The sequence below is a fragment of the Quercus lobata genome, chromosome 8, assembly GCF_001633185.2.
Source record: "Quercus lobata isolate SW786 chromosome 8, ValleyOak3.0 Primary Assembly, whole genome shotgun sequence".
Lineage (NCBI taxonomy): Eukaryota > Viridiplantae > Streptophyta > Magnoliopsida > Fagales > Fagaceae > Quercus > Quercus lobata.
In genome coordinates, this window is record NC_044911.1 from 3,514,013 (window position 1) to 3,540,062 (window position 26,050).

The window sequence follows — 26,050 nt, forward strand, 5'->3', positions numbered from 1 at the left end:
TAGTATAATAAATTAATAATATAAAAAAATCTATGTTTGTAGCGGTTAAAATACTAATTGATCAATTATTGATATATTTTTTAGTGAAAATGATAAGGTTTTCTAATATGAATATATTTATTTATGTGATGAGAAGTTATTATTTTATTTTTTTAAATGCCAAATTATGTATATATAAATATATATATATATATATATCCAAAGTAGTATTTGAAATTGTATTGATATGAGAATATAGAAAAGATTAATAAAAAGTGATGGGGTGACAATGGTCAATCCCAAAGAATTGAAGCCTAAAATGGGAAACTCGAAAAGGCAGAAAACATGAGGGGACAGGTTGGAGCCTTTGGAGGCCCATATGTTGATTCAGACCTTCAGTTTAGGAACAAAATACATGGAAATAATTGAACCCTCCAAACACACAAATTAAAAAGAGAGAGAGAGAGAGAGAAATTAATCCAAAAAAAGGAAAAAAAAAAAACAAACAAACAAACAAAGAGAGAGAAAGAGAAAGAAAAAAAAAGAAAAAGAAAAACAAAAGCCTCCACTTTTAACTTTGACCCTTCTCTCTCTCTCTCTTTCTCCTACATTACATGGATGGTAGCCCACAGAGACACCCAACCCTTTCTAACACAAGCTTTTTTTTATTTTTTTTTTCTCACTTTCTCTCTCTCTCTCTCCACACATTTGAGGAGAAGGAGTTCTCTAACACATTGCTCTCCTTTATCTCTCTCAACAGTAGAGAGTGAATGAGTTAAGTAAGTGAGTTTAGAGAGTGAGTCAGTGCTCTTTTCTTCCACTCTGCTAAAGCAAAGGTCCCCTCCAAAGTTCTGATCTTTGAGACTCTCTCTGTGAGGTACTACTCCTTTTGGGCTTCCTTTATTTTTCTTTCTTTCTCTTTACTTTTTCTCAACTGGGTTTTCTGATTTTTTCCCCTTTTCCTTAATGGGTTTTTGCTTCTCTTTGCACTCTATTTTGTTTTTTAGCATCTGTGTCTTTGTGGGGTTCCTGGATCCAAAGAGGTGGGTCTGTGGTTTTTGGAGATCTGTATCAATCTTCTTTACTTTGTTCTCATCTTTTGCTCTTTTGGCCTTCATTTGTATTGTCAGAGCAGTGGAGAATCTATATTTTTATGTGGAAATCCTTTGGAGTTTCTCTAACTTTTTCCATGCTTCTTTGATCTTACACATTTTTGCTCTGGAAAGTTTGGTTTTTTCTTTTTTCATGGAAAAAAAAGGATTGCCATTTTGAGGTAGATGACTGTGTTCCTGTATTTTGGTGATATTTTCAAACTCTCTTGGTGGGTTTTTTGGTATTGTTTGAGCTATGATCTGGGTATGTATGCAAGTTATTTTTGTTTAGTTTAGTTTATATCACATTTTGTCCTTAATTTTTTAATAAATGTTCAATTCTAACCTCTTAGAGATAATGGTTATACTTTCTTTTAACTGCTTGTTTGGTCAAGTAAAGGTTTTTCATCCAGTACATGGATCATGTAGTTATAGTGGTGACTAACAATTTTGAATCTCTGATATGTTTCTCTTTTTGCTCAAATAGTGTTCCTTTACTTTGTTTTGGGCTAGGTTAGTCTAACTTTACAACTTCCATTTGAGCATATTATAAGTATGTTGCAAAGTTTTGATTTTTTTTAGTTGCTTTCTTGTAGATATTACCCTGCTATGATGGACTTGGAAATGAAAATAATTGTTACTGTAAATGGTGGGAGTTATGTGGTGAGATTGGGTGCTGAGTGATGGATATATTCAATCGGATCTGTCTAATAAGTTCCCATTATGTCGATGGCCTCAAAATCCAGTACCAGAACTTCTCCAGAGAAGCAGAGAAAATTAATTGGTAGTCAAACAGTAGAAGGAAACTTTCGTAGGCCTGCACCCTTGCAGATTACAAAGACAAGCAAATCAGAGCCGGTTACTCCAAGAAAATTACCAAAGGGTGTCCAAGAAATCACATTGAAGCAGGTTCCTGTAGAAACCATTGCGGAAAAAGGATCACTGAGTTCTCATCAAAAGGAGTCCAACAACTCTTTAGCTAAAAGATTAGATTCAAGTTTATCGTTAAGTGATCCAAAACAAGTGCCAGCTAATGTAAGACCTGCGGTGAAGGAGACTAAGGGTTCACTAGAAGGTGGGGCTGATCAAGAAAAGAAGACATTGGAGCACGGACTTAGCCCGGCTTCAGCTAAAGTCAGTGATGGAACTAGCAGTCTTGGGAAGACTAGTGGGAGTGCCAAAATTAGTGACCGTGTAGATTACGTCGAGAGTGGGAAAAGCAGCATCTGTAGAGGTAGCACAAGCAGTGATGTGAGTGATGAAAGCACTTGCAGCAGCTTAAGTAGCACTATTAACAAACCTCACAAGGCAAATGACATACGATGGGAAGCCATACAGGCTGTCCGAGCAAAAGATGGCGTGTTGGGTTTGAACCATTTTAGACTTCTAAAGAAGTTAGGTTGTGGAGATATTGGAAGTGTCCATCTTTCTGAGTTGAGTGGAACAAAATGTTATTTTGCAATGAAGGTTATGGACAAAGCATCTTTAGCAAGCCGTAAAAAACTGCTTCGGGCTCAGACAGAAAGAGAGATACTACAGTCTTTAGACCATCCCTTCCTCCCGACCTTGTATACCCATTTTGAGACGGAAAAGTTTTCTTGTTTGGTGATGGAGTTCTGCCCTGGAGGTGACTTGCACACACTTCGGCAGAGGCAACCAGGGAAGCATTTTTCTGAACAAGCAGTAAAGTAAGAAACCTGTCTTAACTTAGTATCTATATGGTTCAATTGTTGCATAGAATTTTGTTAATGATAGTTCTGGTTCATGCTTTAATATCATATTTAGTTGGATTGAATTTTCTTTGTCATCTCACTTCATTGGTTTATTGTAAACTCATTGTTATAAGGTGGATCCTCAGTATTTATGAGAGTAAGTATTAGTCTCATGCTGTGGAATAAAATTTTGATATCTTGCTGATCTATAATATGATGAAACACTATTCATGCAAACAATACATTATCAGGTGGACATATATGGATCTCCTACAAGAACTCTATGAAATGATAATTGCATATAAAAAGTTATATGCAGTGATTAGGTATCAATTCCCAAGAACTTCTCTTTTCTTTATTAGGTGCTGTGCATAGTTGGCAATGAGGAGAAATGTTGATATGCTTGATATGACAAGCTTTAGAGTTATATGCCTTTCAAATGACGGGATGCCACTCTTCTTTAAAAATACTTAGGTACTTAGGCTAATTCTGAGAAATATAATGATTGAGTTGTTCCAAACGGCCATATCAAGAGGATTGGTTGGTTTTTGTGCATTTGATTGTTTTGGTCACCTGCTGTATACTTCCTGTATACTTAGGTGACTCCTTTTCATGACTTTGAATAAAATTTTCTTCACTTATCAAGAAAAGAAAAAAAAAAAGAAAAAAAAAGGAAAAAAAAAAAAGAGGATTGGTTGGTTTGTCTAGAGTGTTGATAGGATATTTATAGAAATGCATTTTGGTAGTTATGCTCAAGATGCCAAGTGTGATAAAAAACATAAGGTATATGAACAAGCATTAAGATGAGAAATTTGGTGAAGTGATGGGCTAGATAAACTGAGGGGAAAACTTTTGGATAGTGATTCTTGGTACAAAGAAGCCAAGCATTTATACTCTACTGATGTAGGATGGGTTGAAAAATAGATACAAGGAAAAAGAAGTTAAAATGGGGCCTAACCTTCATCACCTAGAATTTGCCTGAAAACCTTAGGCAGCACCACTTAAGGGTGCTTTGAATCACCACCAAGCAAGGGAAATATTATCTTATCATAAAATTCTTAATTCAAATTGTATTGCCTCAAACTATTCCTGGAGCCTCTTTTTAATAGGTTGCAGGGATTACATTAAGCCACAATTACATCCCAAAAAATCTCAGCAACATTAAAGACCAAATTCAAAAAGAAAATTAGTTCAAAATTCAAAAAGAAAATCTGGTATCTCAAAGATTTTCTTTTTCATAGTTACAATTGGGGAGGGGGCATTTGAACCCTAGACACTTTCATTGGAAATATCTCAAAGAAAATCCGAAAGATGAAAAGCTATTAAACAGACAATTATGTTGATATTAGGCTACTTCAACCAAAATGAGTACTTTTTATTATTATTGATTTTGGGTCAAGAATTACCATTTTTTTTTTGGGTGTTTTTTTTGTTAAAGAACTAAGAGAACAATTTTTTATCACTATTCCAAGGAGTTGATTGATGAAGTTCTTTAGCAGCCTGATTTAGTATGGTCCATTTTAAACATAGCTGAACACATATCTTTGTGTATCTCCACATTTCTTTCTTCAAGTGAGAAATGATGCTTATTGAAAAGACATTTGAAATTGAAAGAGAGTTAAGAAGAGATTTTTCTACTGCTCTTAGCTTAATCTTACTGGCTACTGTACAAAATGAGAATCACCTTCATATGAGAGCTTCAATATAGTCATTTTGGGAAGGGATTTACAAATTGTCATATGCTTATCACACAAAATTTATCCTAGCTATGGAGGAAGGAAAACGTGCTGGCTTGCCAATGAGAGTCATAACTCATAAGCACCCATTAGTTTCCTTTTTTCCCCTCTTAGATTCCCCACCAAAGGCAAATGCATATGTCAAAAAAACGAATTATACTGGGATTTCCTGGACCTGTGCTTGTCTTCTGTAGTCTCTAGGGCATATTCCTCCCGTTGAAAGCTAATGATAATGTTTATTGTTCTAGAATAAAAACAAAAAAGATTCCAACTGTCTTTATCTGTTGTTACGTCAATGATATGCTTTGGTTGTTTATAACTTTTTAATAGAATAATTTCATAGCAAGAGGAAAATCTTCATGAGTTGGATTCTTCTATCCTGCATCACACAGTAGTTGCAAACCAATAAATCTTCTTTCCTTGCATTGACAATTGACTGTGATACATCGTTGTTATCTCTTGGCCCTGAATATGCAGGTTCTATGTAGCTGAGGTTCTCCTTGCTTTGGAGTATCTACACATGCTTGGAATAGTTTATCGTGACCTCAAGCCAGAAAATGTCCTTGTGAGAGAAGATGGACACATTATGCTTTCTGATTTTGACCTTTCCCTCCGCTGTGCTGTAAGCCCAACATTAGTTAAGTCTTCTGCACTTGATTCTGAACCCTTGCGCAAGAACACAGTTTACTGTGTCCAACCAGCTTGCATTGAGCCCTCCTGTATCCAACCATCTTGTGTGGTGCCTACAACATGTTTCGGGCCTCGTTTATTTTCAAGCAAATCCAAGAAAGAACGAAAACCCAAGAATGAAATGGGAAACCAAGTCAGCCCATTGCCAGAGCTTATTGCCGAGCCAACCAATGCTCGCTCAATGTCATTTGTTGGAACCCACGAGTACTTGGCACCTGAAATTATCAAAGGTGAAGGGCATGGTAGTGCTGTTGATTGGTGGACTTTTGGGATCTTTCTCTATGAGCTCTTGTTTGGCAAGACTCCTTTCAAGGGATCAGGGAATCGGGCCACCTTGTTCAATGTTGTAGGTCAACCACTACGATTCCCAGAGTCACCAGTGGTGAGCTTTTCGGCAAGAGACTTGATAAGAGGCTTACTAGTGAAAGAACCACAGCATAGGTTGGCATATAAACGTGGAGCAACAGAGATTAAACAGCATCCCTTTTTTGAAGGCGTAAACTGGGCTTTGATTCGTTGTGCTAGCCCACCAGAGATTCCAAAGCCAGTCGAGATTGAGCAAATTCCAGGCCCTATGGCATCAACTAGTGACAAAGCTGCTCCTGCTGGTTACCCTGATCAAAATTATTTAGAATTTGATTTCTTTTAATTATTTTCAGAACCAATCTTGCTTCTTCTTCTTCTTCTTCTTCTTCTTTCCCTTATTTTTTTTCTTCCCTTTTTGCTTGAGAAAGATGTAGAGTTTCTTAATTGCTGATTATGTGAAAATTAGGGTTTTTTATATCGATAACGACAATATGTTTGATGTTTTTATGAATCATTTTCAAATTTGTGTTGCAGAAATCATTCTTCTTTTAGTCCAAATTTCATAGCCAGGCATAGGGTTTTTTAACTTTGAAAATTTGCCCCTTTTTTACCACCAGATTTTGAAACTTGAAAGTTGAACACAATGAATGACCAATTGATATGGTAGTTATTTATTATTATTATTTTTGGCTAAGAGGTGGTTATGTTTATTATGGGACAGTATAATAGAACAATAAATATTGTACTATACTAGTAAGCTGACTCAATATTCTGGTTGAGAAGGTAATGGTATGCTGTCTTTGTACTAGTTGAATAACTAGTATTGTACATATAAGTAATGAGTGTGATTATATATACAATTTTTTAAAGCTTTGCTCTTTCTAGATATAATAGTACTTGTACCCACTTTCAGTTAATCAACAAATCAATACAAAATTAATCTAAACGTGTACTAATCCTATTTACTATTCAATCTCATGCCTATGTTTGTTAGAAGACAGAAACAGACCAAGTCTAAAATATGTCTTGGCTTTTTGGAACATTTTCAATTTTTTTTGTCGTAGAAATAAATGTTCTTGTAGTCCCTATTTTATAGCCAGGCATCAACTTAAAAACTAGTCCTTGACAGCCAGAGATTTTGAAATACAATGAATGATATGTTGGCTATGGGAAACTAATAGGGAAACAATAAATATTGTACTATAGTAGTAAATTGACTCAATATTCTGGTTGAGAAAGTTATGATTTGGTTTGCTTTCTTTGTACTTGTCGAATTACTAATAATTCTATTTACTTTTCAATCGTATATGCCTCTATATGTTAGAATTCAGAAACACTGGATTAAGTCTAAAATAATAAGGTTTTTAGGAACATTTTAATGTGTAATGTGTTGCAGAAATCAATGTTCTTAAGGTCCATATTTCATAGCCATGGCCCACAGGGTTAACTTGGAAAATAGTCCTTGACCACCAGAGATTTTGAAACACAATGAATGAGCAATTGATATGGTAGTTGACTAGTTGTGTTGGTTATGGGAGAATGATAGGAGAACTATATAAGTAAGTTAGTCAATATTCAAGTTGAAAAACTGTCTGTGTACTTGTTGAATGTTGAATAACAACTAATTTTATTTGCTTTTCAATCTTTTGACTCTATTTGTTAGAATTCAAAAACATTGGATTAAAGTCTAAAATAACAAGTCTTGAGTCTTTTCACCCTAAAGTGTAATATAAATTTTCGGCTTACTTGTTTGACAATTAAACATTTTGGACTAAGTTTTTGTTTCAGGTCAAACAACATTAAGCATTTGTTTCAAAAAACATAGATTTTATTAGTTTAGACAACGTATGACTTGTTTGTTTAATGAAGTAAATATAATATGGGCCTTTATTGGTTTAACTGTTAACCAAAGTGGCTTAGTTGGCACAAAATAAAACATTGTGATACAAAAATGCGGTGAGCGTGGATCGAACACGCGACCTTCAGATCTTCAGTCTGACGCTCTCCCAACTGAGCTATCCCCGCCTGTGTGATGTATGTTACAATGTACTCTGGATAACACAACAAAATAAAAATGGTTTTCAGTTCTCACCTGTCCATAGCTATAGTTTTATCAGTGACAATGTCCATTAAGATAAGATGGCTATTATGGCTAGTGCAGTAATTCATGATTCAACACCATATTTATTTATTTCAGACTCAGTTTATACTTTGTAGAGTGACGCTTGGATTGTTTTACTTCTCTGTCATCTAAGATTTTTTTTTTTTTTTTTTCTTTCAGCTCTTGAATCTAATTTGTAAAACATTTTCCCCCCTTAACTTCATTAATGTGCCTTGTTTAATTAATGCATAGAAATGGTGACTAAGAAAGAAGTGGTGAATCAAAGCACTAGTGCATAACTGATGCACATGGTCTATTATTGTGCATGTGTTTTTGGATCTTAGTGGGCCAAATGATAAAATGTTCATTCAAGTGTTATAAATAACATATATCAAGTAAAGCAAAGGTTTGGAAGAGTACACCACCATGAAAGAGAAAACAGAAGTAGGCAGATTTAAAGAGATAGGTGAGCAATAGAAAAGACACTCCACGGGTTGCTGGTGTGAAAGATTTAGATAAGAAAGCTGGTGTCAGGTGTGGCTGAGATTCTTTGTGTTTGGAAGGGAAAACTAATCAAAGCTATAGGCTTGAGCATTAGGATTTGGTTTCTAAAAAATATCTCATTTGAGCCTCTCAAAAACTACTTTATCTATTATACCATACCATTTTATAATACATCCAATATCTCAACTTTTATTTTACCATACAACACGTTAAAATAATATATCTACACAATAAAATAATAAAACCCAATATCCAAATAAAACCCAAAACCCAATAAAATATTATTTTAAAAAAAAATCATCTTGCAGGGTTTAGAAGTACCACTCAAGATAATGCTCAATTTTTGTTGGTTGATGGTATAAAATAGCATTTGGGGGGTTTTACAACCCCAATACTGATGCTAAAGAATGCAATACAGTCAAGCAAGATAGTAGTGTAAGAGCATTTCCAATAACAATTCTAAATTTTTTAGCATTTAACACTTTAAAAACCTACTTTATTTATTATACCACCTCACTTTAAGATACATCAAACATCAAAACTTCTATATTTTTTACCATTTCATTTAAATAATATAAACTACTCACTAAAATAATAATAAAACAACTACACACAAATCTATAGCAACCAGCCAACCCCCTCCTCCACCACCCCTACCACCGCTCCACTTGCCATAACCACCATTGTAGCAACCACAACCCACCACAGCCACCACCACCACAAGTCACAGCACCACCGTGGTAACCACAAACCCTTGCAAGAAGAACAAAAAAAGAAAAAAACCCAAGATCATGCCGAACCAAAACCTAGTATAACCACAACCAACCACCACAAAAATAACTAGCAAACCCATCACGCCAAACCAAAACCCACAAGAACCAAAACCAGATCGGTGAACCAAAACCCATCACACACACAAACCCAGGATTGGTGACCCACGACCCATGCCGAACCAAAACCACAACAGGAAAAAAAAAAAAAAAAAAAAAAAAAAAAAAAAAAAAAACCCTTCCATCACTGCCACCGCAAAACCCACCACCCACCCACCCCGATCTCAACCCCAACCAAAACACACCACCACCCACCTCATTCTCAACTCTAGCCAAAACCCACCACCCTGATCTCAACCCCATCAAAACCGTCGTCAAGCACCACCGATACCCACCAAATCATGACCACAATCGTCGACCACAGACCCTTGAAGCTTAACGGAGAGCAAAGAACGAGAGGGAGAGTCTGAGAGTCTAAGGAGAGAGAGAATTAAAATCAATAAAATATTATACAATCTTGCTACAATGCGCTCTAAAAAATGAGAGTGCATTGAAGTAAGATTGCAAATTTTATACAATATACAAGTTTGTTGATGGGGTGCGTGTTTTGGGGTTCAGCTGCTAAAAAAATAGGATTTATAGCATTTAGGAGGTTTGATGAGAATAATCTAAGAAACCATCACATTGTAAATAAATTTTGGCTAATAAATAGACTGGCTTTTGGTCTAACTCCAAAGACAAGAGTTTAGAGGATTGCTCTTTAATAGGAAGATTAACAATGTCACTATGATATAGGGAAATTTGGGTGGCAAGGATTTATTTCCTTTTGCCACTTATTTATATTTTTGTTATGTTAACAAATATGTAAATTAGAATGAGAGGTTCAAAAAGTTTGCCATACAAGCTGTGGGATTGATGTGCGGTGATCAATAATTCCAACCACTAATTGCAACAAGGAAATTTGAAAAAAAAAATAAAAATCTGGTTATTGCTTTTTTTTTTTTTTTTTTGAGAAGATAGTTTCAATCTAGCTGGTATTAATAGATGGAAAATTTTCATGTAGACATATAGATCTATTGACTCACAAATTTACCCCATTATATATAATTTTTATAATTATTTTTTGGGTTGAATACCCTAGCATAGTTATACACTTTTATACTTCAATATAACTACAAAGTTTCCTCTAATCTATTTAATGTCATTAATGATTTTATTTTCGAAATTGGTTTTATGTTAGTTTGAAAATTTATTCTATCTAACATCTTGATTTATTTTTGCATCTGTTGATGCTCATTTTGGAAGCCCAGTAGTAGGAAGAAGCCCAACAATATGGGTAGAGAAGAGTTAGTGGATTGATAGAAGAACCATTAAGCTCGAATGGCAGGAATAATGGATCATAGGCCTATAAAGTAAATAAATGAGTCTTGAGGAAAGCAAATGGGTCTAAAGGGGCCTAAAGAAGCCCAGAGAGAGAAGTAGTAAACTCATGGGCATTATGTGATGTAGAAAAGTAAGAATGGACCATAGCAAACCCGAAGTAATGAAGTAAGAAAGTAAGGAGTTGATGGAAAGCCCATGAATCCAAAGGATGAAGGATAAGGTAATTAGGCCAGGGAAACCTAAAAGAGTTAGTAAAAACCCATGAGAATGCAGAATTAGAAATGGGCCAAGGATACCCAAAGAGGATACCCAAAGATGAAAGAAATGGGACAAAGGAGCCCATAAGCAATATAATGGGTCAAAAAAGCCTAAAGTAGCATGAGTATAAATCCAATGACCATACTAGGTCATTATAGCCAATTGAGAGAGGAATACGCAGCAGGCCTAAAAGAGGCCCAACAAGCTGGGGTCAAATAACACCACAACAAGAATAGAAGAGTAGCATGGCAGGAATGGTAACAAGACTACAGAAGGAGCAAAAGAGTAGGCTAAAGAAAGAAAAGCCCACAATCAAACAAGGCCCAGCCCTTGAGAGAAGCAAGCCGTAAGGAATGAGAAATCAGAAAATAGTCCACGCCATAAGACGAGCCTCCAGACCACGGCAAACGCATGAGCAATAGACAAGGTTTGGACGTACACAGAACTAAAGCACGCGCAAGGCCCAGATACCACTAACCTATACCCAGCCAATACATGAGTGGTGGGTCGTGGGTCAGAGGTAAGAGGGGGTATGGTCTGGCGGTGGGGAAAAAGGAAAGCCTATTCTGGGGTTCTTGCTCAGATTCTTTTGGAGGTAATGTCCTGCAGGGATGATTTACCACCCAAAAGAAGCAAGGATGAGTTGGAACCACTAGGTTCATGCCATGAGGGATAGAGAGAAAACACTCACACTATGGTGGATAAGAATGCCACGATGAACAAGCAAACAAAATAATATTCTTTGTCTAGAGATGGGGAGTGGCGCAGCCAGTACAGGTAAATGGTGGTGACTGGACAGCTGACAAACCAATGGTGGTCAGCAAGGACACCCAGACCAGACAAAAGTAGTTAAAGGCTAAATTGGTAAAAGCCAATTATGGCAGACAGTATATAAAGGACCCTTGCCGTGCACAGTATCATCATGACAACAATAGTAACCACTAGGAGAGAATCACAACATCATTACATGGGTAAGCACTGAGAAAGAAAGAAAAGAAGAGAGAAAGAAACAAAAATAACAAAAACAAAGAAGAAAGAGAGATTCAGGAAGAAAAAACAAAGAGTGTAGAATGACAGGCATGCACCAATAGGCTAATCCCTTCTCTCCCTCTAAAAGTCTACCCTCTGTTAAGGATAAATGATTTATTTGGGCACAAGCCATTCAGGCCCATTCCCTCAAACTGGATAATTTCTGCAACAGACGAGGTTATCCATGTTAAAGGAGTGGTCCCCTCCTTGGCCTTAGTCCTGTAACACAATTGAACACGGCAGACTAACATTTTCCTTTTGATTTCGTTGTTTATCAAGATTATTTCCTTTCTCGCTTTTGTAATCTCACTTATAACGTGTCTCTTATACCATTCTTTTTCTTACTTTGCTTAAGGATTCCTCATTTATTCTGTTTAACGGGAAGCATATTGCCTTTATTGTCATATTGTATGTGTCTGTCGTAACCCTCTTGTAACAGCTTCGCTTGCCATGAGTATGTGACCGAAGTTTCGGCAAACGGGACTAAGGTGAATTGCAATTGGACCGATCCCAACTCTCTTATCCAGAACATTTGGGTCTCAGTATAGCAAGAGGCAGTCCAGCCCAAAATCACAAATAGACCCACCACAGTATCATTTAGATTATATATTGGATTGCAACACATTATTATATTTCTAATACATAGAATTAAATGATACTTGTATGACTGGAAGTCATTAACCTATATTGTGTTTTCTTATCAAAAAAGAAAACTTACATCGTGTTTTTGATAGTTGTAATTTTAAATGGATTAAGAGAAATGCCAATGATATGGCTCACACTTTATGTAAATACAATTTTGCAGTTACATTTACTCATTATTTGTATTTGATTTGAACAATGTGTGTGGGGCCAGAGAGTTTGTGACCCCAGCCCATTTCATGTTAAGGCCCAAGGCCTGTGCCGAGGAGATACAGGGCCGAGGACGCATCATGAGAGTCATGGACGGCCTAAGGAAATGGCCGAGGACGAGCTCCTGCTCGGCATGCCATAAATGCCCCTAAAAGGAAAAGTGATTACAGTGCGGGAACAGCACAAGTAAAAGGCTGCCAGAACTACAATAAAGCATTCTGCACCTGACAGAGCCATGCTCTTCAACTTTTACAACCACCCCCAACCACTTTGGGTATGGGCTGATGGGACAAGTATCAGTCTTGAAAAAGTTGATCCTACACATGGACGAAGGATAAGGAATACAGACTAATATAAAAAGAGGAACAAGCAATCCGGGAGAAGTGTCTGGGAAAAATGGCCAAAAACCAGAGCCTCCCAGCCCGCCTCCAGGAGAAAGACTCCTCGAGCGAACAAGATTTAATTCTGTATGAACACCACAAAAAACCACTGTCTGGTGACCAAGGCCTAGCCTTTCAAACTCACGCTCTACAAATGATATTGTTTGGACATTTTTACGTGCGAACCCAATATCATTTTGGGTCGTTACAAATCGTATCCTTACAATGTGCGTATATATAAAAATACATATTTGTTTGATAATTTATGTAGAAATTGTATAATCATTAATCACACATGTATATGTTTCTCAAAAAAAAAAAAAAAAAATCACACATGTATCTAAAAGTGACCACTAACTATTTGGGCAAATCATTATAACAAAATTTGGCTACAAATTTAATTGTACTCAATGACTACAACTTTCACTAAAAAATTAATATTATTACATATTTTAAAAATCTAACAATTGAATTTATGTTCTTAATACACAAGTCAAATTTTATGCCAATTTGATATTATTTACTATTGGATCTACAAACTTATTTTTTTATGCATAATTTTAAACTATAAAAACTTGAAGTTTAAACCTTTGAGTGATGATATAGCTATTAATATTTGATCTTTTGGAAATTTTGCTTGTGGATTTGTCAAAATTCACATACAATAAGAATATATTGAGTGAAGTTGTAACAATTGATTACAACCAAATTTGTAGTCAAACTTATATCCAAATAACTATAGGAATTAGCATGTAATTGAATGTGGATTTGGCAAATAAGAAGATCGGCAACGGTCGAAATTTTTTTCTTTTAGTTATGATTTAATTTGGTTCAAATATAAACTTTTATTGAGCAATGAAATTCAACCATCTGATAATACCTTTTATATTTCTTATGAAATTTATGTTAAAATTTTTTTTTTTTTTTTAAAACAATAGTTTTCTAAAGACTAACATTTACAAATTATATAGAATGAAGAGTTTTTGGTGTGCTGTCGTAGGTAACCAAAAATAAAACCTATACTCCTAAAAATATATGTAGTAGTGCGAGTAAGGATCGTTCCCACGGAGAGTATCTAGCCTAATTTTATGGTACGTGAACAAGGAGGGGGGGTTTAGTATAATGAAAACAAAAAAAAAAAAAAAAAAAAAAAAAAAAAAAAAAAAACTAAGGAACAATTCAAATTAAAGTATCAAAACTAATCAAAAGAACAAACCTTGGTCTAAGTCAACATCCACCATCGGAATTTTACAACTGATCATCGATACAAGTATATATCAATTCACATTTTGAATATTCACCATTGGAATAATTTCCCTATCTCTCCTTAGTCGTAGTTAACTAGAAAATAAGCGATTTAATAAACCCTAACTACTAAACAACCCAAGACAAGCGCTAAAGGTTTAATCTAGTTGCAACCTTAAGAATTAGAGAGATCGATGAAACTAAACAACACAAACACAAGCGGTTGCATTTAATTTAGTCAAGCGTTCTTCCTAAGATCTAATAATTTCTGACGCAACAAATCATTAAATCTTGGTTGCTTCACAAGTTAGAGAGATCAAACAATTACGGACTTGATATCTAACGTAGCAGTAGATTGCAACGAACAATAAACTAGTAGGCCTCCTAGTAATTAAACGAAACAATCATGAAAATAGGCACAGAAGAACATCCAATATTCAAAGCATAAATTGAACACTAAAAACAAATTAGATCTCACAGCTTTATTAATTCCCATGCTTCAGTTTCCTTCGATCAAGTATAAAAGTTTAGCCAAGTAGGGCCATGATGATTATGATGAAAACTCAAAGGAAAAAAATCAGAGAAGAGGGGAGAGAGAGGCATGTGTCCAATTCTGATTTCTCCTCCCCCTTTTACACGTTAATTCCCCCTTTTCCAAGCCTACAAAATCTCCTAAAAACATTCTTAAAAATAATATCCAAATCTAACTAATTAAGGAAAAATATTAAAAATAAAACAAAGTCCTAATATAACTAGGAAAGTGGTGTTTTTCATCTGGAAATTTCGTGCATCAGATCTGGGAGCTTCTGAAAATAAACCCCATCAGATCTGCGTATTAGAATTGCAGGCAAAGGAACATTCCAGAACGTTAGCAGTGCAGGTGCAGCAACTTCAAGCCCGATCTCGTCCTTGATGCAGCCCGTATCTCTCAAAACTCAAAACATGAAAGTTGTAGAGCTTTGTCTTGGCGTTCCATAGCATCTTTAATCATCTCAATTGGAGCTTGGATGAGAGAGTTATGCCCAGATTACGAAGCAATGTCAAAGCTGTCCAGAATCACCCAATTAGCTACGTTTTGCACTTAACGCATCCATTTGCATCCTAAATCAAAATACAAGAATAATGAGTACATTTAGGCACCAAATAAATATAAAAGACTAAACATTAAGGGAGAAAAATATGACAATTTGCATTCTCATCAGTTTTTCACATAAACAAGCACTTAGAACTGTTTTCAAGTTGTCAAGAACAATTCAACTAGTACTTTCTAATGTTCTCAATATAAACATCCAAGGTTTAAATTTTATCTCTCTTGTTGTAACTATCAATTTACTCACACGCACACACACATAAACATTTTCATGTTGTCAAGAATCTCGTAACTCTGGTATAGTCTACTTTCCTTCATTAGAATAATCATAGTTTAAATCCCCCTTCATATTGTTATTATTATGGAATTATCAAAAAAGAAAAAAAAATGTTCAAATGATTTTGGTATAGTTTCATTTTTTTTATTGAGATAATCGTGGCTCAAATCACCATTCTTATTGTCATCACTAATAAATAATAATCAAGAAGTTTAAAGCTTATATTGTTTATCCAAGAGTTAGGTCATTTTCAATATATACCACTGTCAGTTTCTAAAATAATAATAATAATAATAATAATAATAATAATAATCATGGTTCAAATCTCATTCCCTATTATTATTATTATTACTATGGAATTATTAAAAGAAAAAAAAAAGTGTTCAAATAACACTAAAAGTTGTTATTAAAAATCGCTTGGAGAACAACAAAAGCAAAGAGAAAAAAGTGTTCAAAAAACACGAAAGTTGTTATTAAAAAGCTAGCTTGGAGAATAATAAAAATTAGTCGCTAACCCGTGCGATACACGGGAAAACTATTAGAAAATAATAAAACATGCATATATTAAAAGACAATTTAAATTCATGTGTGCTTGCAAAGGATACATACCTAAATAGTTCTTGCGGTAGAAATAAAAGCCTTATCTTTGAGATAAAGAACTGATGTAAACAAACTGACCTTACATAAAACAAATTTAAAAAAAAAAAAAAAAAAAACATAAAACTGATGTCACAGAAAATTCAGCCACATAGTAGTAATATATAAATCTCTTAAAACCTAAACCTAAACCTAAACATAAGGACTAAATATTTAAACAAACTAACCTTACAAAAGCTGAACTTTATAAGCTAAAATCTATACCGTGAGTTGTAGATCTTGAATGCTATACCATGCATTTAGGGCTTCCTACATTTGGAGAGAGAGAGAGTTTGCAGAAACCAAGGAAAATCTCTCTATAGCTTAAGAAACACAATATACTAAAATCAAAGAGATAAAATTTTCAAATGACAAAATATTATAGATAATTTAAAAGAATTTTGGTTTAATTCTTGAACACCGCAACTCCATAAAATTCATACTAATAATAATATTTTATGATAGCGCAGTTAGAATTTTGGTTTAATTCTTGAACACTGAATTGGAAATTGATTATATGAGTATTCAATGGTGAACAAAGTACTATGTATTAATTAATATATAAACAAAACTAACCTTACAAAAGTTGAATTTTATAAGCTAAAATCTATACCGTGCATTGTAGATCTTGAACGCTTTAGGGCTTCCTACGTCTGGAGAGAGAGAGAGTTTGCAGAAACCGTGGCTTTATATTTCTTAACTTGAGAGAGGGGTAAGGTTGCTAGGGTTTTGAGGAGTTATAATTTTTATTTATTTAATATTTGTGCTGACGTGAGATGGGTCCACAAAGACTTCGGTTTATATTACGTAAATTAATATATATATGATAATACATAATATAATAATCGATGTTCAATCTCATCCCTAATATTGATTATGAATTTATATGGAATTATTTTGTTATTACGATGGAATTATTAAAAAGAAAAAAGAAAAAAAAAGTGTTCAAATAACACTAAAAGTTGTTATTAAAAATCGCTTATGGAATTATTTTGTTATTACGATGGAATTATTAAAAAGAAAAAAGAAAAAAAAAGTGTTCAAATAACACTAAAAGTTGTTATTAAAAATCGCTTAGAGAACAACAAAAGCAAAGAGAAAAAAATTGCTCAAAAAACACTAAAGTTGTTATTAAAAAGTTAGGAAAATTGTGGTGCCAGCAAAGACTTCGGTTTTATATATATATATAGATAATAATAATAATAATAATCATGGTTCAAATCTCATTCCCTAATATTATTATTATTACTATGGAATTATTTTGTTATTACGATGGAATTATTAAAAAGAAAAAAGAAAAAAAAAAGTGTTCAAATAACACTAAAAGTTGTTATTAAAAATCGCTTAGAGAACAACAAAAGCAAAGAGAAAAAAATTGTTCAAAAAACACTAAAGTTGTTATTAAAAAGCTAGCCTGGAGAAGAACAAAATGCGGTGAGCGTGGATCGAACACGCGACCTTCAGATCTTCAGTCTGACGCTCTCCCAACTGAGCTATCCCCGCTGCTCACGCCCTGAAATGAACAATTAATTATGTCTAAAACCGTATAATCAAATATTCACTAAGTGAATGGTTCCGTATATTCGGTGAAAATCAAACAAATATATTATGCCTTTCCTTCTTTTCTTTTCTTTTTTTTCGTTTTAACTTTTAAATATATTTTTTTGATTTGTGATAAGGAATAAAATGTCAAGGCCTTTTCTAACCATCAATTTATAAAAATTCTTTGACAACATTTGATGATATTGCTGCCATTAATCTTTGCTTACAATTGAAATTGTTCCTAACAATTGTTCTAAAACATTGGTTAACATATCACTATTAATAGAAAATTTTTCATGAAAGGTTGTATTCTTGGCGTTTGTGTTCCTTGCATTTTTTCAATCCTTCAATTTCTCGAGGAATGTATTTTTTCTTTTCTTTTTCTATTTTTGTAAATTTAGTGAACGTGCCGCAATTTCTTGTTGCATATAACACTACAAAAAAAAAAAATTTTAATAAAAAAGTCAAATTTTTTTTTTTTTGATAGTTCGATAGTTGAAGGAAGGAGAATTTGAATCCTGGATATATCTGTTGAGGTAGTGCCAACAATTGAGCTACAAAGCTTCAAACTTTTTTAATCACATCTTGCATGATTTGCCTAATTAACTAAATTAACTGGACTCTTTGGGACCAATTTGTAAGAGGGAAAAGAGAATATGTACTTGTCCACATATGTCAATGGAAATAGAAAAGGTAATGCCTATTTTTTCTTTGTGATTTTTCTTTTAAACTTTATTCTATTTTAACAGATAAGAAGCAAAGTAGCTACCATTTTTTTCAAGAATGCATTGATTCCCTCCCTAGAGTCAAGTACTGAAACATTATATTGAATTATTTGATGAGCATCTACGACTACGATCTTGAAAAGACATGCAGCATTGTGTTTTTTTTTTTTTTCTCATAATGTCTCTTTCATGAGTTCATCACTTTCTCAAAGTGATAAATTTTAGCAGCTTTGCCTTAAAGTCAAAAAGAAATTATCCAAAAAAAAAAAAAAAAAAAAAAAAAAAAACCTATAATAAAAGAGTACAAAAGAAAATAGGTTGTTACTGAAAAATTCTGGATAGTGCAGGTGCTAACTTAGTTTCTCATTGTATTCATTGGAAAAGCATGACATTTGTATTCCCATTCGTTATTTTACATTTATGGAATTTTCTTTTTGACTTTAAGGCAAAAGGGAAATTTCTAATTTACATAAGGGGAAGATTTTCATTACAAAGGGGAACAAAAGCAATGGGGTCCTCATCAATTTGGAATCCATGAATTTCAAAGGTTAACCTTTAAACGTCTTAGTTGTTGAGTGTTAAACTAAATTGCAGTGGTGTATTAGTATTGTTTAGTGGGTAAAGCTTGCAATGTGGAGTTACTCCACATGATTTATTTAGAGAGGTGCATTGAGATCCAAACCTATATTTATCCTAACATTGTTTGCAACATCCGACACAAAATATACAAATTAATTATGGACTTGATCCAATTTTGTGGGGTGAGAGTTTGTGTGGTATAGACTTTAGGTTTTTCTACTACTTAATTATTTAAAAAAAAAAGATAAATATGAAATGTGAATCATAAGGGGGGATAGAAAATTCTAATCTTTTACTAGTATGAGTCCTAAAGAAATTTGGCACAGACCTATTAATGATGCATTGGTGAAAATGGAAAAGTTTTCTTGCCTATTCCTGACAATTGTGACATCTTAATGTGGATGTATGCAAACTTTATAACACTTATCTCAACACATTAACTCATCGTTTTTTCTTTTACTACCTCGGTCAATTTGGTTAACAAGAAATCACCTTATATTTCATAATATCCAAACTAAACCCAATGATCTGCTACAATTAACCAAATTGCAATTAATCATGCAATTGAGTTCACAAGATCATTGCCAAAGCTTCATCCAACTCCCCAAACTAAATTAATTTCATGAATTTCTCCCCCTTTCAATACTTTTTAGAGCTTTTCTTTCGGTTAAGACTTAAGAGCAATGGTGCTTCTTGATAGATTTATTGACTATGGAATGGATCACCACAATATTATATTGAGGAAACCAGGCTCTCAGCAAGACATATCTCAAGTTCTCAACTACAATGCCCAGGAAGGTGATAGATTGTTGTTTTCATGGAGAGGAGTGTTTGTACGTCATCCAAATCAGATTGTTTGGCAATCCAATTCTCGTTGTATTATGTGGACCAAGGAAAATCCATAGGACTTTTTGAAGATGTCAATGTTGAATATTACGATAGAAACAATGAATTTAAACTATGATTTTTTTTTTATACAAGATAGAAATTTTATTCTAACTTAATCTAAGTATATAGTGTGAGAAACTCCCTCCTAAAGACTTAAATCCCGACTCTTACTCCTTACATCACACAAGTACTTAATGGTCTCTTATAATTCTAAAACAGAGTTAATTATTTCTGTTTGATAGACAAATAAATATGATAGAATTTTAACTTATGTCATTCACTCTATATTGATTAATCTCTATCGTTAGGCCAAAACACAAATTAGTTTATAACGTAGGTGGGTTTTGAACCCAAGATCTATTTGTTCCGAGACAAAAAATTTTATTTTGAGTTTCTCTTAATAATTATAAAAAAAAAAAAATTAAAAGAATCATTTGTTCATAAGGGATAATTATTGGGTACTCCTAGAGTACCATAAATGCGTATTCCCTTCTCACACATAACTGTGAGTCTCACAAATTAAATTTATGGTGGGACTCATAATTCATGTGAGAAGGGGAGTATGCATTTATGGTACTCCTAAAGTATTCAATAATTTTCCGTTCATAAGTTACAAGATCAAAAAGGAATCAACGAGGGAATAACGTACACTAACTAATTCTGTCGTAATGAAAATGACAAAAAACACGAAGTTATACAATGGGGCAAGCAAAGAAAAATTTTACTTTCCATGAACGTTCACAAGTATATACTAGTTTCAAAACTCTCTTATCCGTTTGTTCATATTTGAAACCAAAAGTCATTTAACAGACGGAACATATATAAAATTACATAGAGATCAACTAAACTCATTCACGTAATCAACTATTATCTAAATTAAACATAAGTTTAGGTCCTAATATATAACTTGTTTCCAATACGAAGAAATCAATCATTGGCATGTGGCTCACAATGGATTAAAGAATTAGTTGGTTCATACTTAGATAATTGAGAAAGACATGATAGTTGATACACATAAGTAAACTAATTAATTAAAAAATATATATAGAATGAGGAGTCTCTTCACAGTTCACATCATCAACAGAACAATTTTGAGGATGAATACTATGCTGATCGACCCCATAAATTCTGAAGTTCTTGAAAATATTGATTATAGTAGCCCTATTTTTGCTCTTCCATTAAGCAAAAATATGCCTAGTTTTCACTCTGATGATTATTGGGACCTGTCCTTACTCCTTATCCAAGTCCAGCAACAAAATTCATGTATTAGGTGCATAACTGAAATCCTTCATGCCAACTATAGCTAGTTATTTCGGTTTTGGCTTATGTATAACTTTTTATTAAAGTTTTAATTTTTAAGCCCAATAAACCGATAAAAATAAGCCCTCATAAACAAGCATTAGAAAAATAATAGTTTTCATTAGGAGAACAAGGTAGGAGGAGTCATTCTTCAAAGAAGATTGAGGAAAAAATTGGACAATTATGCCATTCAGAAGAAGTCTTCTACAGAAGGAAAGCCTGTTACGAGTAAGTGGAGAGGAAAGATCTATAGAGATTCTTATCTCATTCCATTCCAGTGGCTCGACTAGTAACCAGTGGCAAAAACTAAAAAATCCATGGTTTCCCGGTAGAACCCCACTTCACCCAAGTTGTTGCAAAACTGGAAAAAAGAAGTGGTTTTTCGCACATCTTGCTCATAGTGCAGGTCCCACTTATATATCGTATTTGGTCAAAGAAGCATCGGACAGGTTGGAGTTCTTACCTTCTTGGGACTCCATGGACCAAGATTTACTTTCATTATATGGGCAATATTGATCTAGTTTTTTATATCATACAGATGTAGGAAAAGTATATGATTTTGATGAATTGGAAACATCTTTTTTCCATTTCTATTTACCTAGTTCATATCTTTGTTTCGTGTGTCCCCGAGAGAAATTTGAGCTCTTTAATCTCAGGATACCATCTAAATAACTGAGGCTAGAGAGTCAAATAGGTCGAGAAGAAAGAGTCTGAGGTCGGGTTGGACGACATACATCTTGGTTGGTTCCACCACCACTAGAGATTGGACATATATATAATTTGTTTTCTAAATAAAAAAAAAGAATTTTATTCTAAATATTATATAATAATCCATTTATATATATATATATATATATTATTAATAGCTGCAAGACCTAAACAGGGTACAAAAAACCGAAAGCCTTTCTTTGAAGTTCCTCCCAGATACATGGCTTACATACACGGCTCAACATTCTTGGAAAACAATCGAATCGAGGGTCCGGAGGAGAATTGGTCATTTAGAGTCTGTTTGAATACCACTTATTGTTGAAAACTAAAAATTGAAAACTGAAAACATTGTAGCAAAATAATTTTCAAATGTGTGTATAGTGTTGTGAGACCCATTTTTAATGTTTTATTTTGCTTTAAAAAAAAAGGTTTGTGGGTCCCGTGAACAGTGCACGGGCTGTTCACGGGACCCACTAAAGAAAAAAAAACATGCCGCTAGGAAGCGCAAAACGCACTTCCCAAACGCACACTCAATCTTGTAAACTAATTGAGACCGAAATTGAAAAAAGAGATACAAACAGAGAGTAATAACCAATCAATGAAGGAACATGAAACCATTTTGTTTCAATAGAGGTACAAGAAACGATTAGGGTTCAAATCCTCATTTCAATTATTATAACTATCAATTATTCAAAAAAAATAATGTCCTTGGCAAAATCAAATAGCACTAACTTGTTATAAAAAATAAGGAAATACTTGTTATTGTTGAAAACTGAAAATACTGTAGCAAAATAATGTTCAAATGTGTGAATAGTGCTGTAAGACCCATTTTTAATTCTTTTATTTTACTGGAAGAAAAAAAAAGTTTGTGGGTGCCGTGAACAGTGCACGAAACCCACTAAAGAAAAAACGTGCCGCTGGGAAGCGCAAAACGCACTTTCCAAACGCACACTCAATCTTATAAACTAATAGAGACCGAAATTGAAAAAAGATATACAAACATAGAAGAATAACCAATCGATAAAGGAACATGAAACCATTCTGTTTCAATAGAGGTACAAGAAACGGCTGGGGTTTAAATCCCCATTTCAATTATTATAACTATCAATTATTCCAAAAAAATAAAAAAAATCACGTCCTTGGCAAGATCAAATGGCACTGGCTTGTTATAAAAAATAAGGAAGTACTTGTTATTATTATAACCATCAATTAAAAATAACTTGTTTCAAAAGAAAAGTTCACAAGTGGGCCCGGCAAGAAAGTACTTTTTCCTGTTTTGGTTGTTTTCAACTTTTTTTTTTTTTTTGGCTGAACTATTAACTTGTTATTATTATATTGGTTTTTAAATATTTTTTTTAAAAAAAACTTGTTATTATTATATTAAAATAAAAGGATTAAAAAAATACCAAAAAAAAAAAAATCATGTCCTTGGCAAAATCAAATGGCACTGACTTGTTATAAAAAATAAGGAAGTACTTGTTATTATTATTATAACCATCAATTAAAAATAACTTGTTTCAAAAGAAAAGTTCACAAGTGGGCCTGGCTAGAAAGTACTTTTTCCTGTTTTGGTTGTTTTCAACTTTTTTTTTTGGCTGAACTATTAACTTGTTATTATTATATTGGTTTCAAATATTAAAAAAAAAAAAAAAAAAAAAAAAAAAACTTGTTATTATTATATTAAAATAAAAGGATTAAAAAATATACAAAAATGCGGTGAGCGTGGATCGAACACGCGACCTTCAGATCTTCAGTCTGACGCTCTCCCAACTGAGCTATCCCCGCCTACGTGTTATTCACTGAACAGTTATATTATATCTAGTTTCTTTTCGAATATTCACAAAGTGAATGGTATATTCGGTGAAAATCAAACAATATTTTATGCATTTTCCTTTTCTTTATTTCTTTTTAAATATTTCTTTTAGTTTGTGATAGGGAATAAAATGTCAAGGCCTTTTTCTAGACATCAATTATAAAATTCTTTGATAACGTTAATGATACTGCTGCCACCAAAGTTTGCTTCCAATTGACATTATTCCTAATAATTTTCTCTAAAAGAATGGTTAACACATGTTACACCTACACATCACAATTAATAGAAAAGAAGTTGATGAAAGGTTATATTCTTGGTGTTAGTGGCCCTTGCATTTTTTTTTTTTTAAGTCCTTCAATTAATTTCTCTATGATTATCTTTTTTCCTCTTTTGTTGTTCTCTTTTTGTAAATTTATTGAACAGGCTGCAATATTTTGTTGCATATAACTCTATAACTATTGCGAATTTTATTTAAGTTTCCAAATCATTGATACAATTTGTTGTTATCATTTCTAAACAAATTTAAATAATAATAAAAACCAATTTTTTGGGGATAATTTGATAGTTAAAAGGAGGAGGATTTGAACATTGGATATCTCGATTAGAAAATATCAGGAGATGTCAAAAATAGTAAAGTTTCACGTGTTAAACTACATAGAATTACAATGTTCTCAAACAAAAGTTGCCCTAATAAAAGAGAATTTGAACAAAACATGTAGGGCTACCATTTTCTTTCCTTTCTTTCTCTTTTTGTTTTTTTATATTTACTTTTTGCTGAATAGCTACCATTATCTTTCAAGAATGCATTGATTCCCTCCCTAGAATCGAGTAAATGAAACATTAAAATAAAATTTTTTTAGCATCTATGATCTTGAAATGATATGCAGCATATATAGTGTTCGTTTTTTCGCATTATATCTCTTTCATCACTTTTTAAATGTGATAAATCTTAGTAGCTTTGCCTTAAAAGTCAAACCTAAATTACGAAAAAAGAACCTATAATAAGTATTGTGCGATTAGTGAGCCCATAGTATTTATATAAAAAGAGTACAAAAGAAAAAAAGATGGTTACTGAAAAATTCAGGATAGTGCAGGTGCTAACTTAGGTCTCATTGAATTCTTAAGTGGCCAACTAGGCCCTATCTGCTAGAAAGAAACTTGGAAAAACATGACATTTGTATTCTCATTCGTTTTCGGTTTTTTTTTTTTTTTTTTTTTTTTAATAATTTTTTTTAAATATATATATATATATATATATATGTGTGTGTGTGTGTGTGTGTGTGTTTGTGTGGAGGGGGCTTGTAAGAGGCAAAAGGGAATTTTCTGATTTTCATAAAGGGAGGATTTTCATCACAAAGGGGAACAAAAGCTATGGGGTCCTCATCATTTTGGAATCCATGAATTTGACTTCATAGTTCATAACCAATTAGATGTCTAATGGAATGCTATTGTATAGGTAATTTAATTAGATTTCAAATAACCAAGGTCAACGGTTAAACGTCTTAATTATTGAGTGTCAAACCAAATTACAATGGTGTATTAGTATTTTTTTTTTTAATAGAATTTTAACTTATGATATTTGCTTCTGATGATTGTACTATTTTATCATTAGACCTATGCGTGCCGGAAATGAAACTGTTGGGCTTAACCTCACTTGGGCTCACAACTTATTTATAGGGTGGGCTTTAGGATTTCCTACTTTGGGTCGTTTTCGGCACAGAAATTCAGAGTAATATCCCTCCTCTCTTCCTAAATGACTTTTTTTTCTCCCTTTTTTCTGAACCCCCTCTTCTTCCCCAACTTCTCCTATTTATAGCTCTAAGTTAGTGGGGAGATCATGATTATTGCCATTATAAATGCAATTGAAGGTCCAATGTTATCTGTTGTAAGTGGACGTTTAGGTGAGAGTGGAATGCAGCGATTATGATTTTGGAACTTGGTTCCAACTCAGGTGAATATGCTCAATAGTGATGTTCTCTGAACTGCTGAGCATCTTATGGTACGTCCAGACAAGGTTTCATTGATTGTTCGGGAAATTTATGCCGAGCATAGGTTAGGGGCCGAGGCTCAAAACTCGTAGTTCGTGAAGGTAGTTTCAAGCAGAACTTAAAGTGATGGGGCCGTGCCATTGGGCCTGAGCCTAGGGCCCATTTGGGTCTTGGGACCTCGGTGCCGTACAAGACCAATATATCAATCATTTATATATATATATATATATATATTCATACGGTTTAAATAAGAATTGCAATATGAGGATACTCTACATGATTTTATTTAGAGGTGCATTGAGATCCTAACATTATTGTTTGCAAGATCTGACACAAAATATGCGAATAAATTATGGGCTTGATCCATTGTGGGGTGAGAATTTGGGGGTATATATATATATAGAGAGAGAGAGAGAGAGAGTTTGTAGGCCCTTCTACGGTTCTACCACTTGATTTTAAAAATAAAAAA

At 33.5% G+C, this 26,050-nt stretch overlaps 1 protein-coding gene and 3 non-coding genes across 8 annotated transcripts; 1 reads left to right on the top strand and 3 right to left on the bottom strand.

Moving 5' to 3' along the window:
- Positions 1–560: 560 nt before the first annotated feature.
- On the top strand, positions 561–6,019 carry LOC115955360 (serine/threonine-protein kinase D6PK-like). 5 transcript variants are annotated; one of them, XM_031073472.1, is made up of 3 exons: positions 561–856; positions 1,667–2,758; positions 4,996–6,019. In XM_031073472.1, the coding sequence occupies exons 2-3, from the start codon at positions 1,794–1,796 to the stop codon at positions 5,855–5,857; spliced, it is 1,827 nt and encodes a 608-aa protein (XP_030929332.1). In that variant the 5' UTR covers positions 561–856; positions 1,667–1,793; the 3' UTR covers positions 5,858–6,019. The 5 variants fall into 5 exon arrangements, with proteins under 5 accessions (XP_030929332.1, XP_030929329.1, XP_030929331.1 ...); XM_031073469.1 differs by having other exon boundaries at positions 562–856; positions 1,653–2,758; XM_031073471.1 differs by lacking the exon at positions 561–856 and adding an exon at positions 943–1,022.
- Positions 6,020–7,466: 1,447 nt separating this feature from the next.
- TRNAF-GAA lies at positions 7,467–7,539 on the bottom strand. Its single transcript has one exon. It is a non-coding gene; the product is annotated as a tRNA-Phe (tRNA).
- Positions 7,540–17,469: 9,930 nt separating this feature from the next.
- On the bottom strand, positions 17,470–17,542 carry TRNAF-GAA. The gene has a single exon. It is a non-coding gene; the product is annotated as a tRNA-Phe (tRNA).
- Positions 17,543–23,492: 5,950 nt separating this feature from the next.
- On the bottom strand, positions 23,493–23,565 carry TRNAF-GAA. The gene has a single exon. It is a non-coding gene; the product is annotated as a tRNA-Phe (tRNA).
- Positions 23,566–26,050: the final 2,485 nt, after the last annotated feature.

Coding starts and splice junctions, on each gene's coding strand:
- LOC115955360 (XM_031073472.1), top strand. CDS start 1,794: ATGTCGATGGCCTCAAAATCCAGTACCAGAACTTCTCCAGAGAAGCAG. Junction 2,759..4,995: donor TTTTCTGAACAAGCAGTAAA/GTAAGAAACCTG, acceptor CTGAATATGCAG/GTTCTATGTAGCTGAGGTTC.